This window comes from Fonsecaea pedrosoi (assembly GCF_000835455.1).
Source record: "Fonsecaea pedrosoi CBS 271.37 unplaced genomic scaffold supercont1.4, whole genome shotgun sequence".
In the NCBI taxonomy this organism is placed as follows: domain Eukaryota; kingdom Fungi; phylum Ascomycota; class Eurotiomycetes; order Chaetothyriales; family Herpotrichiellaceae; genus Fonsecaea; species Fonsecaea pedrosoi.
This window is the reverse complement of record NW_013550612.1, coordinates 2,144,628-2,157,170: the sequence shown is the minus strand read 5'-3', so window position 1 is coordinate 2,157,170 and position 12,543 is coordinate 2,144,628. Positions and strand designations below refer to the sequence as shown.

At 52.6% G+C, this 12,543-nt stretch overlaps 5 protein-coding genes across 5 annotated transcripts; 1 reads left to right on the top strand and 4 right to left on the bottom strand.

The window, feature by feature from the left end:
• Positions 1-447: 447 nt before the first annotated feature.
• Positions 448-2,400, bottom strand: Z517_06582 (uncharacterized protein; the record flags this gene model as incomplete). Its single annotated transcript, XM_013428321.1, has 3 exons — positions 448-618; positions 798-956; positions 1,030-2,400. The coding sequence occupies 3 exons, from the start codon at positions 2,398-2,400 to the stop codon at positions 448-450; spliced, it is 1,701 nt and encodes a 566-aa protein (XP_013283775.1).
• A 1,475-nt stretch (positions 2,401-3,875) lies between these two features.
• Positions 3,876-4,804, bottom strand: Z517_06581 (uncharacterized protein; the record flags this gene model as incomplete). Its single annotated transcript, XM_013428320.1, has 2 exons — positions 3,876-4,392; positions 4,455-4,804. 2 exons carry the CDS (start codon positions 4,802-4,804, stop codon positions 3,876-3,878), a joined length of 867 nt encoding a protein of 288 aa, XP_013283774.1.
• Positions 4,805-6,144: 1,340 nt separating this feature from the next.
• Positions 6,145-7,948, top strand: Z517_06580 (uncharacterized protein; the record flags this gene model as incomplete). The annotated part of the gene is made up of 4 exons (XM_013428319.1): positions 6,145-6,270; positions 6,335-7,173; positions 7,293-7,673; positions 7,849-7,948. 4 exons carry the CDS (start codon positions 6,145-6,147, stop codon positions 7,946-7,948), a joined length of 1,446 nt encoding a protein of 481 aa, XP_013283773.1.
• A 553-nt stretch (positions 7,949-8,501) lies between these two features.
• Z517_06579 (uncharacterized protein) lies at positions 8,502-9,433 on the bottom strand (the record flags this gene model as incomplete). Its single annotated transcript, XM_013428318.1, has 2 exons — positions 8,502-8,808; positions 8,925-9,433. 2 exons carry the CDS (start codon positions 9,431-9,433, stop codon positions 8,502-8,504), a joined length of 816 nt encoding a protein of 271 aa, XP_013283772.1.
• A 1,595-nt stretch (positions 9,434-11,028) lies between these two features.
• Z517_06578 (uncharacterized protein) lies at positions 11,029-12,366 on the bottom strand (the record flags this gene model as incomplete). The annotated part of the gene is made up of 1 exon (XM_013428317.1): positions 11,029-12,366. The coding sequence occupies one exon, from the start codon at positions 12,364-12,366 to the stop codon at positions 11,029-11,031; it is 1,338 nt and encodes a 445-aa protein (XP_013283771.1).
• Between the last annotated feature and the right edge of the window lie 177 nt (positions 12,367-12,543).

Genomic DNA, 12,543 nt, shown 5'->3' with positions numbered 1-12,543 from the left:
AGACAGACAGACAGACAGACAGACAGACAGACAGACAGACGAACAGGGCTTTTGAGAAAATTGGGATGAATCCTCCATCATTGGAATGGAATGGAATGAAGGAAAGGTATTCATTATTGCCTTCACCACACACATGCAAGTACGTGCAATGATGCATCTGACTACGAATCTAATCGATCGAATTGGACTGGATCGAAGATACTTCGTTCCATAGGCTACCTACCTATCTACCTATCGATTATTGAATCTGTAGCATAACCTGCGTCCTGTATACATATATACGCGTCTGCGTCTGCGTCTGCATGCGCGCGCGTTTATATATATGAGTGTGTTTCCGTTTCCGTTTCCGTTTCCGTTTCGTATGCCATGCCCATGACATCTCTCGCGTCCCTGGTGTTCTGTCCCGTCACACCCCAACTTAGTCTTCGTCGACGAGCGGTGCGTGGCTCAGATAGTCTTGGGCGGTTGCTGATGCTGCTCCTCGACATGCTGGGCCTCGGCGGCGCCGGCCTCGACGCCCTTGGCCGCGAGCATGCCCATCTCTTCTTGTTCGTTGAGGCGGTGGATGAGATCGTGCGCAGCGTCGGTGACCATGCTCCGTTCGGCGTCTTCGATGGCCTGAGGTGGGGAAACAGGTGTGTTAGTACACAGGGACGAGGACTGCAATGGACCGAGATGGACGGACAAGATTAAGAGAGGATAGGCAGAGGATGACGGGGAGAGGAGGGAAGTGCAAGCAACAAAGGGAAACAGAGAAAAGGAGAGGTGGCAAAAGATAAAATGGAGGGACTTCGTACCTGTAATGGCATGGCGTGGCCGGTCTTCTTCTTCCGTACATGTGCTTCCCGCATGAGCCACAGAGGCAAGGTCAGGTAGGAGAGGATGCACACGACCAACAGAGCCAGCGTGCCTGCAAAGCCTGCCAGATACCGTGGGGCATCTTGGTTGGGGTACATCTGTTTATATGGTCAGCAGGAGAGCTCTTGCATAAGCGATGAAGAGATAAAGAATGGATGGAAATATATGTACCTGTGGGGCGATGATGCTGGCGATGGTCAACGAAGCAACAGCAGCGGCCACGCCGACGGCTTGCTCGGCAGCACCGTACAGCGTTGAGGAGCGATAGCTGAGCACGATCGGCTGAGAAATCAGAACCATCTGGCCGAGATACGCCATGCCGTATAACGCGGTCGTCTCGATCACCGTGCCTCGGGCTTCCGGGTGCATTGAGGTATAAGTCCAGACGGCATAGCAAGGTACCGACGCAACCACGGGAAGAAGGTAATGCCACATGCGCTCTCGAGTCCAGTCGGAATGGACACCCCACACCCAGTACAAGGGGATGATGCTGAGGTTGCAGGCGGCGGTGTAGAGGTTGGACTTTGTCGTCGAATAGCCGAGGAAGACCTTAAGGATGGTGGGCAGGAAGGTGGCTTGGGCGACGGCGACCATGCACAGCGCCACGTACGAGACGAAGAAGACGTAGGTCGACGGTCGCTTGAAGATGCGACGGAACGCAGGCCAGCTCCAGCTGACATCGGTCTTTCTCGCCGCGCCTCTGCCGAATCGGTTGATGGCGATGTACCGCTCTCGCTCTGACAGCGCCGTGGACGTCTCGGGGAATGTCAAGAGGAGGAGGAAGATGATAGGCGCCATGGCGATGGGCAAGATCCCTTCGATGATGAAGACCCATTGCCAGGAATCCAGTCCATTACGACCGTTCAGGTGCCCGATCCCTGCGGCGATGAAGGCTGACACTGCAGAGGCGAGAGCGTTGGCACTGTGAAAGACCCCAATACGAAACGCTCTCTCAGACGGCTTGTACCACATTGAAAAGTACATGACACAGGCCGGGACGACACCAGATTCTGGAATACCAAGGAAGAAGCGTGCTGCTAGGAGGCCGGCCAGGCTCTTGCAAGCGGCCATAGACATGACGATGACGCCCCAGAGGATCATGACAATGGGGAAGAAGTACTTTGCCGAGAACTTCTTCATAAGGATATTCGAAGGGAGCAGGCCCGCGGTGACGGCGAAGTAGGTGATGGACACAGCCCAGCTGAAGTCGGCGCCTTTCATCCCCAGGCGACCTTCGATGGAGGATTCCGTCCCCAGACCCAAGATCTTGACGTTTCCGAGGTTGGCTCTGTCCATATAGGCAAGAAAGTAGATGATACAGGCCGGGAAGAGCACTCGAAAATCGAGTTTCCGGACCAATCTCCGCTCTTCGTCCGCCGTCCAGTCAGGAGTCAAGACGGTGGCATTCTGGATACGATCCTCGCTGGTGTCGTGCTTCCCATCCTTCTTTCTCGGTGTCAGCGTGTCCCGAAACGACCAGCCGCCGATGTAGACACCTTCTTTCTCAAACGCAGCTTGATGTGCTGCAAATGCCTTGGCCATGGTTAACGATCAGCCGGAAATGACGCGGGTTGAGGTAGGGAAGAGACCACATCAGGGCCATCTGACCGACTCCTTATATAGACAAACTTCCATTTCTGAAATCACCGCGGCGATTCGATGGGGAAATGTGTTTGCCGAGCGGCTGTGGTTGGTTCCTTTTCTCTGCTTCCTATTCCGATACACGCGGGGGAGAAATGTATTACTCCGTAAGTAGGGGAAATATGTGCGGGGGAGGAGCTAGAGGTTGGAGAGAATGGATCCGTGATCGAGACAGCAGGCGGAGAGGGAAGACAATCTGTAGAGCAACAAGACCTCCGCAAGGCGACCACTGGGAAATCGGTAGTGCCTCGTCCGAATGATTTGTGGAAAACATCCATTTCATATTACAGTAGACCGCTGAATACAGATCTTCTCGCGCGTGGGCACGTAGAGAAATCACTTCTGGAGGTCATAAATGTCGATCATTGCCTTGAGAACTTGGAGTCAACCGTTCTAAAGATGACCTGTCACGTGCTTGGGTAAAAGGGGGAGTCTCGGCAGACCTGCCTCCCACGTAGTAGAGTCATGGCACTTGGACCCTCCCTTCTATAGCGCGTTCAACTTTCACTCTGCTTTCTCTGACAAAATGACATGATATCTCTGTTTCAGCTATTGAGTCATGTTTTCAGGCGGAGGGTGTCTCTCCCAAGGAGTCTCTCCAGCAGCGGAGCTCCAATGTTACCCGGTGAAAGACTCCTGGAAGAGGAGACGATGCCATTTTACAAGCCTCAACAGTATTACCCTGTTCACATCGGCGACGTATATCAGTCAAAATACCAAGTAGTTGGCAAGCTCGGAAATGGCGCATACCCAACTGTTTGGCCATGTCGAGATCTTTGATAAGATCCATTGGAAACGTTTCAAGCAATGCTGAAATGGCTGCCTGAGGAGCAAGACCGCTAAGGAGCTGCTCGAGGATCCCCGGCTGCAGGAGTGAGCCAATTGTAAGTTACTTTATTAGAGTGTCGGAAAAGCAAATCAATACCTATTCTCCCCTCTTCCCGCCGCAAAGATCCAATGACCAAACGACATCTTACTGTTCAGGTGGTGTAGGAGGCGTATCGCTTCCAGCTCGTCGGCCTCGGAATAGGTGATGTCGAGAGGTTCCGGTGAGAGCAACGTCCCAAAAGCACAAGTACGCCTGATCGTTCCTACGGCGCTGGAACATTCACGAGACCAACTCGGTCTTGCGAAAGTTTCGCATCTAGCGCCACCATCACGTGCGTCACGAGGTACTTCTGTATCAGCCACTGCGGTGTTGGTACGATTCTGTTCTTATTGCAGATAATCGCTACATGCCTCATTGAACGGCTTCATTCCGACAATGCAGCATTTTTGACAAATTTCCTCCATGTGATATACCATTCCGCTTCACTCAAACAGGGTAAATAAAATTGGGCTAGAATGTACCTCTTAGTGTCCCTATTCCCGACCCATCAGCCACTCGCAGCATGATAATCAAACGCTCGAACAAGACCCATGGCCGCTCCGGCAGCCGCACCACCGACAAAAACCATTTGGACTCCTCCCAAGACGCCTTGCCAAATGTGCCTCCCTCCTCGCCACCCAACATTCACACACGTCTTGACATATCCGAACAGAAACAAGGCTAGGGCCATGGTCCCAATGGACCAGAGCAGAGCCTTGGAAATGTGAGCGGTGAAGAAATACGGTAGGAGCGGGACGAATCCTCCGACAAAGTAGCCGAGGGCAATTGTCAGAGCGCAGGTCAAGGCCCGAGAACCGGCAGGCTCGGGAAGGGCGTGCTCAAAGGACATGACGAAGTTGACCAGGTTGTCTGGTTCGCATTTCTCGAGATGAGTCGTGATCTCGGATGTCAGAGATTCTGGGAGGTGGTAAGGCTCGAAGATGGCCGAGATGCTCTCGGAGAGGGAATTTGGGTCGCTCAGTATTTGGTCCTTTGTCTGCTTTCGTGTCGCGTGATATGATTCCCTATTTTCAAAAATTTAGACTTGTTCGCGTTACGGGTCAAGCACCGGGTAGGTATGGCTCACTCTTCGCTTTTGGCCCCCAAATATCCTCCCAGACCCATCGATATCGCTCCCGCAATGAGCTCTGCCAGACCGCCATAAATGACCACCTTGGTATCCCCAAGGGCTGACAGTCCAGCGGTCAGGGCAAACGGCACGGTAAGGCCGTCGGAGAGGCCGATGATGGCGTCTGAGATGACCCGTGAATCTGCCTTGAAGGACGGCTTCACACTGCCAGTAAGTGTACTTGCCTCGGAGGTGTCGGAGCCTGTAGACTCGAGATCGAAATCTTTCTCACTGAAATCGCCTACAGGCTTCTCGAGGACCGGCACATAACGGCGTGGGAAGATATATCTGAACATTGACACGAGCATTTTGCCAGACGATTGGGGGTCTGTTTTGATCGTGCAGACGCAGGTTGAATGGAATGGCAGCGCGGGAAGGGTGGTTGGGACGGGCCGCCTTGGGTATATGGGACAGAGGCGGATGCTTCGATGGTCAGTCGTGCATCCTATTCTTCCTGAAGTACTTCCCATCTTTTTTCTCATATTCTTGTTCAGAGAGAGCGGAAGTCCGGCGAACTGCCAGATCCTTGACCCTCAATCCTTGACCTAATCCGCTGCATTGTCGCCTGGACCGCAAAGACATGCGTCATCTGGCTAGAAGTAAGAAGCAAAGCGTTTGTTGTGCATTGATGAAGCCGTGACTGCCTATCAAGTCAGGAACGTGGTTGAAAGTGTGCTCGTGAGCAAGCTTCCGAAAAAGGAAGAAGCTGTAAAAAAAATTGACCAGGGTCGATAGCGCCGGGGCCGAGGATGTTCTTGAAAGCTCCAGAGTGGAAACTGGCATGCATCATGCATCATGCAGTTGGAAGAAGCTGGGCGAAAACTGCTTATCAACGTGGCCAAAGATGCAACGTGGTTTGGAATCCGTGACACCTGAGAGGTCGAAGCTCGAGGAGTTGGTGGGGGTAGCAGTGCAGCAGGATTTCCAGGCACCGTGCATGGGCTCTAGTGTCGAGAGGGATTCGGTGTACAAGGACGCGTACAAGGTACAAGGTATACAAGAGGGGAAGATTCATGCGATGGACGAATGAGAAAAAGTACCCTGAATGCTAGTGCGGCTTTAAGCTTCTGCTAAGCATTCTGCAAGCCTTTTTGCCTTTCCACCCCACAACGGCCCACCTGCTATATGGGGCATGCTCCTTCCTCAGTTGCTCTGCGTGCTCTGCTTAGTGCTCGTTACGAACCAGAGGTGCAACTCTCATGCATTAGCTATCCTTCAGGCACGCCAGGGTATGGAGCTCCGCATGCCAGCCTCATCTTTTATGCATCGTTTCCCTTGACAGAACTCTCTCGCCTGTAACCTATTCGGAACCATGACTTCACTTCTCTATCATTGCAGTCCTCACTTCCCCCGTGCAACGTCGTCTTCACGGAGTCCTGCCTTCCACGTGCGATGTCTATTCGCCTTTGGTCGATTCTCTGGACGGCTATGTCGGGATCCTTCGTGGTGTGCTTGATAATACTTGCTCCTCTAGCTGCGAGGGAAAGAACAGCTTCAGAGCTCCAATGATGGTCCGCCTCGCTGCCACGCCGAAGCCGACAGCGGACAAACGAGAGAGCAAGTCGATACTATAAGGGCACAGTCATTGCACGCTGCGAGAATCAGAAGGTAGTGCAGAGTAACCAGTAGAGTGGACAAGATAATCATGATGGACACTTTGAGAACGAGCGCCTTTTGGGCCCTGGTCGCCCTCGGACATGCCATGCCCCTTGCCTCTCGCCAGAGTTGGGGTCCTCCGTCATCGAACTCTACTGGAAGTCCTTTGAGCGATAAGGTATGTCTGGTACCACCATCCCTATGAAGCCTATGACAGAGGAAGCTGACACAAGCACTCTCAGATCACGCACGTCGTATATCTCATGCTGGAGAATCATTCCTTTGACAATATAGCTGGCTACTGGGATTTTCACCCGGACATCAACAACTTGCGAAACGTGACCTACTGCAACGACTACACGAACCCCAACTGGACTGTCTGGAATGAGCCGCTTTCAATATGCGCTGGCCCATTCGAAGACGAGGTCCCCTTGGTCGATCCCGATCACAACTTCGCAGGAACCAGCTATGAGATTTACCGCACCTGGGACCCCACTGCCAGCGATGTCCCCAACATGAACGGCTTTATCGAGCGACAGTCGGAGAAGTACAATGCCACCCCTGGCGACGCGTCGTTCGTCATCAAAGCCTACGACAAGGAGAAGACTAATGTCCTCGCTACGCTCGCCCAAAACTTCGCTTTCTGGGACAGCTATCATGCTGAGCATCCCGGACCTACGAATCCCAACCGGCAGTTCGCCACCTCCGGCTCGACATGTGGCCTGGTCGACAATACCGTCCAAGCATATGGATGGCAGCTCAATTCGACCGGCACAAACTGCTCCAAGTCGATCTTCGAGGCGCTCACCGAAAAGAATATCTCGTGGAAGAACTACTACGAGACGGACATTATCGATTCCTGGATTTACCAGTGGGTGCAGGATAACGCAATGGATAAACTAGTCCACTCGGACGAGTTCTACACGGACTTGGCCCAGGGCACCTTGCCACAGTTTTCGTACTACAATCCGGAGTGCTGCACCATCGACTCGATGCACCCGACGAGTAACATGGCTGCTGGCGAATTGATGATCAAACACTTTTACGATTCCATCCGGAAGTCGCAGTACTGGGACAACATGTATGCATTTCACTTTTCTCAGCCTCCTCTCCCTCCCTTTGTTTCTCTTTGTGCTACTTAGCCTGGATATTTCTCGGACAAGCAGCTAACATTTGTCAACCCCTTCCTTTCCCAAACAGCCTCGTCATCATCAACTTCGACGAACACGGCGGGTTTGCCGACCACGTCCCACCACCAACAGGCATACCAGCGCCTGAAGATGGAATCACCTTCTCCGGCGTCTCGGACGGCCACAACGTGACCTACGACTTTACGCGGCTGGGCGTACGTGTCCCCGCGATCGCCATCTCGCCGTGGATCCAACCAAACACCCTCGTCGGCCCCGGGACCAGCTACGCGCCCAACTCGGCGTACACGCACACGTCGTTCCTGCACTTCCTGCAGAACCTGTGGGGTCTTGAAGGGTTGAACAATCGCGTCCAGTGGGCCATGACCTTTGAGCACATCTTTTCGGATACGCCGCAGCCGGCGCCGCTGGAGAGCTTGCCCCAGCCGACATGGTACGTTCCTCCTCTCGTCACTTGGATTGGTTACTTCACCTACCCTTTCTCCCCCCTAACCCCCTCTCTTTCCTCTGCTCTTTTTATGGTAAACTTAAGATTGGAAACTGCTTTGGAAACCCAGCTACGTGTATATGAAGAGAAGTCAAGAAACTAACCAATCGTGCAATCACAGGTTCGGTGGCTCCAACAAACCCGAGCCAGAGGGCTTTTACCTACTCAACCAGGACGCGAGCTACTACCAGAACCTGCCTGCTTCTGCTGGAGCCGCGTAAGAGCGTGGAACTCATTTATTCCCTTGTACTTGTCCCCGGAGAGGTAGGTGGATGTGTCTAAGGAAAGGAGAAGCTGGGAGAGGGAGAGAGTATATAAAGAATAACGAATAAATAATAACGAATCGAAGAGGACGGTACCAAAAAAAGGAAATACTCAGAGAGAGAGAGAATATTATGGCTCTGACATGCTTCGTAGTGGTCACAAAGTCTCCGTCCTTGTGATAATTGGTTTATTGCAAGGCTCACCAGGGTCAGGCCCCGGGCAAGGCTGAGATTAAGACTGCTTAATAAAAAGCTCAAAATCACATACGGCAAAATAAATGTCCCCTCTTTGAATATATATCTGCGGCATACTCGGTCAGCATGAGTTGCTGCGTTCCCGATCCCGTTCAGAATCATGGTATGCTGTGAGTCTCTGAACATTGACATAGCTGCTTGGTTGGGCACGATACCGAAAGCTTGCAAGTAAATAACATTAACACGAGTATGAATTCCCGACAGGGATCCAAGAGCAGAGGTATCGTGCATGTAGAAGAAAGAACGGTAACGATCGTCAACGCAGGATCGGCACCCTCCACTGATTCTCGAATCGCTTCTGCATCTCCCGGCCCTCGAAGATGCTGCACGTCCGCTGGAAGCGCGCGACCATGTGCAGGGGCACGTCGACCCCACCTTCGACAACCAGCACGACCGCGTCACACGACGCTTCTATCCCGCGCCTCTTTGACCAGGTCTTCTGGCTCTTGATCCCCTTGGCCTGGGTATCGCCAAAGACCTTGAATGTCACTTTGCCGTCGGCGGGGAGGCCGTGTTTTAAGAGGACGGCGTTGCCGGAGATCTTGGACATCTTGCCCCGAGTGCTGTATGCAAATGCGGCGGTTTAGTACGGGTCCCGGGGGGCCAGCATGCTGGGATTTCCAACCCAGGGGGTCAAAGGGCTTTTTTTTTTTTTAAAAAAAAAAGGGTCAGGACCCACCTGTTCGGATCGAGGTAGCGATGCTCCAGCACGTCAACGAGCCAGGGCACCCCTTGCTGGACGGGGAGGATCCATCTGGTGATGACCACGAGTTGGTTCTGCTCCACCGCCATGTTCGCAGCCAGGGCGTCCAGCCCGCCCTTGGTCCTGGTCATCCATTTCACTGTGCTGATGGTGCCGTGGCCGCCGCTCATGAGCTCCATGCCCTTTATGGTTGCCTTTGTCTGCAAGTCCAGGTCCTGTTTGCCCCAGTCGTGCCACTTGCCGGTGTCGCCCCATTTCTTGGCCATGATTCGGTGCTGCTCTTCCGAGTACAGCGGGAAAAGCGGGATGTGAGCCAAGTGAGCATAGCCCTCGCTGTATCCGCCCGTCGTCTCGCCTTGCTGTGGGATGCCTTGACTAGCTACCTTGCGGATGTAAGCGTCGATGCGTCTGCCGGGTAGTTTGTCGAGGATGGAGGAAGCGGATGGATCCTGCGACTCGATAGTGTCGACAATCTGATCCGCCATGATTTTGGGCTTGGGCACAAACGGCAGAAAGTTCAAGATTGTCAGTAGCAGGTAACATGATCCAGAAGAAGGAGAACCCGCATGCTTAGAGAGGCTGCGCAGTTGATATATTTTGCTCGCTGCGGCTGAGACTGAACCAGGGACGAGCTAATTGTGCCGGTTGCCGCCATCACTAGAGCTACAAGTAGACATGGTGGTTGTCGGTGGGATGGATGGGCTGTAGCCATCGCCTGTTCTGACCAAATCCTGCACAGTCCCCAGGACTTCAGCTGGAAAACGAAAGGTCCAAAACCTTCCTCACGCACGTTTGTCCACTGTTGTGCCAATAAGCTTTGTCTTGGATACGAAGAAGACCGGTCTCGATCCGATATCAGTCAGGTAGCCTCACGCCTCCGCCCTATATTCTTCGCCGGCCCCCAGGTATTAGTGCAGGAGGCGCAAGGCAGGGAACCCTTGGTGTCTTGGCATTCTCGTGTTGCAGGTCGGGATAGAGGTCGAGAACCGGCGATGCTCGCTAATTAGACTCATACAAGCATTCAGCGATGAAAGCTCGGCAAGGCTTCGGCTAGGAGAGTGGCAGGCTAACTCGACTGGTCAATAGGGGGACGCACGGGGGGGGCGGAAGAGCCAACGTCGGATCATCTGATCTCAAAGCGCAATGGCCGACCGGAGTGGTCACCATTGATGTGAAAGCTCACCTGTCCAGAAAGTGACATGATCACGGTGGTGAGAGGTCTTGGTTATGGCTTGGCAAGGAAGAGATGAATTGAGGAGTGAAATTTAGACATAAAAGGCACGTAGAAGGATAGAATGTCTGGAAATAAATCTCAGAGTTCATTTTGCGCACAACCAACCAAGCACCCAACCTGTCCCACCACTCAGGCAGATAGGTAAAACTCCGAGTGTATGAGAGATAGGAAGTTACGTCGACATATCTATAGCTGCCTATAGAGACAAGATCTTTAGGGAGAAGAGAGAGAGAGAGAGGAAGAAATGTAACCTTGAATATGAAACCCGAGCAAATTCATTGAGAGAACAACCGGGCGATTAACGGCAGGTCTTGAGAAAACGATTACGTTCCTCATCCTTCTGGGACTTCGTATTCATTATGATGAAAACCACTTCGAAAGCAACGGGGCGTGAGTGCCGCGAATGTGAGCCGCCAAGCTGAAGTCCATGGAGAAGGAAAAAAGAAAGAGAAAAGAAAATGGTGGTGGAAGTGAAATCTGAAATTTATCACAGAAAGTGCTAGAGCGGGACCAGTGCGCCTCCGTAGCTGCTAGGGTGGACCATAGATGCACATTTGTCAATTCATCCGTTTCATTCAGTGTCAACTCACGTGTCCTACTGTGACTAGTGACTACTAATACTACCTAAGGTACTAGGCATATACTAGCCCAAAAGAGCAATTCTCTTTCCCTTAGTGTCATGCTCGTTTGTTGCACGTCTCCATCTCCGTCGGCAACTTACAGACCGCGTCAGCACTGTGCGTCAAGTACACGTTGTTTGCCTGGCCCTTTCCAACAACCAGTCAGCCGTGCACGTCTTGGTCCTGTTCCCGTCCTGAACTTCGAACAGAACGTTCTCACCCAGTTTCACTCAGGGCACAGTTTCATAAAGTTCTGGAACCTCATATCAGCCCCGTCCACGTCGCGCTCCTTCTCCTCAAACAACATGTCCAAGATCGCTTCACGCAGCATTTGGCTGTGCTCCTGGTACTCCACCCTCGGTTCCTCGGTTCTAAACAAACACATCTCGATCACATGTTTGATGGCTCCATCTTTGCTGGGATCCCAGACACTCTCGAAACGATTTGCAACCTCTTTCAACCCTTGGAATGGTGATTTCTTTCTCAACGCCCTATACGCCACCTTTGCGGCAGCCTTCGTGGCCACTTCAGTCTTGTTGTACGCTGACTTGATATTGCTGCCGATTCCGTTGTTGGCATACTGCACTTGTAAATTGAACATATTTACAGTCAGAGGCCGGATTACTTCGAATCGGATTGTGAGGGTTTTGAGCAAGAGGAATGCCGGACATTGTTGAATGAGCGAAAGGATGGACGTCGACAGAACATTGCTGTCAATGTCACATAGCGTCGGACCAGTGCCTTTCCGGACGAACGAGAGATGCTTGATCCTCGCCGCTGTGCTTGCTCGAAGGCCTTGAATGCTGGTGGGAAAGAAAAAATCACTTGGCTCTGCCCCGACGAAGGTGTTCTCGCCATACAGAATAGTCCGGGCTTCGCGGTACACTTGACTGTTGGTCTGGAGGATCCTCGCGTTAAGATCTGGGTTCAGCTGGCGGAATGTGTCATTGCTGTCTTTGTCTGGAAAAATGACTGATCTTTTGGCCGGGACGAGCAAGAAGCGGTAAATGAGCTTCCGTGCTTCGAGTGGCCATTCGAGAAAGTCGATTTGCTTCAGTGGTAGCCGCTCAGAGAATTGGACCGAATGGATATGCTCATCAGAAGCGCTGGGGTGGGTTAACATTCGATGCAGATTGTCGTTCATGAGCCCAAGCTCTGCGGTGAAAGCCCCTACGGCGCCCATCCCAGCATTGTTTGTACCAAGCGGATATCGAGAGTATAATGGAGTTCGAGAGCGTTGAGGGCGGAATTCTGGAGTGTTCTTTCTTTTCCTCACTCTCCCTTGTGCGCTATTGTCATGACGGTCTTGTGTGTCTCTTCCTCTCTTCTGTGCGTCGCCGACGCCATATGAGTTCTTCTGTATGACTATCTTGCTTTTGGAGTCGTGGTATCCGTGTTGGGGACAAAGCGAGGTAGCCAGCTCCGACTCGGCTCGGTTGGCGCAGATGCACTTTTGACTTGGAGCGTACTTGAGGCTGACGAAAGAGGCAGAAGGGGCTGAGAGCGCGGTGTCATCATCGTCCGGCGGTGTTAGGGGAGGTGGGGGAGACGATGTTAAGGACATGATGCATAACAGGATGTGATGCCAGGTCAACAAGGACTGTACTCATGCAAGGATGACAGCCACGACACTGGATAGAAACAAAGTCGAATGAGATGAAAAGTGAGAAAAGCGCGGGTGCGACATGATCAGATGCACTGCGTTGTCCGTCAAGGTCGCCAACGCGTCGCGAACCTCAGC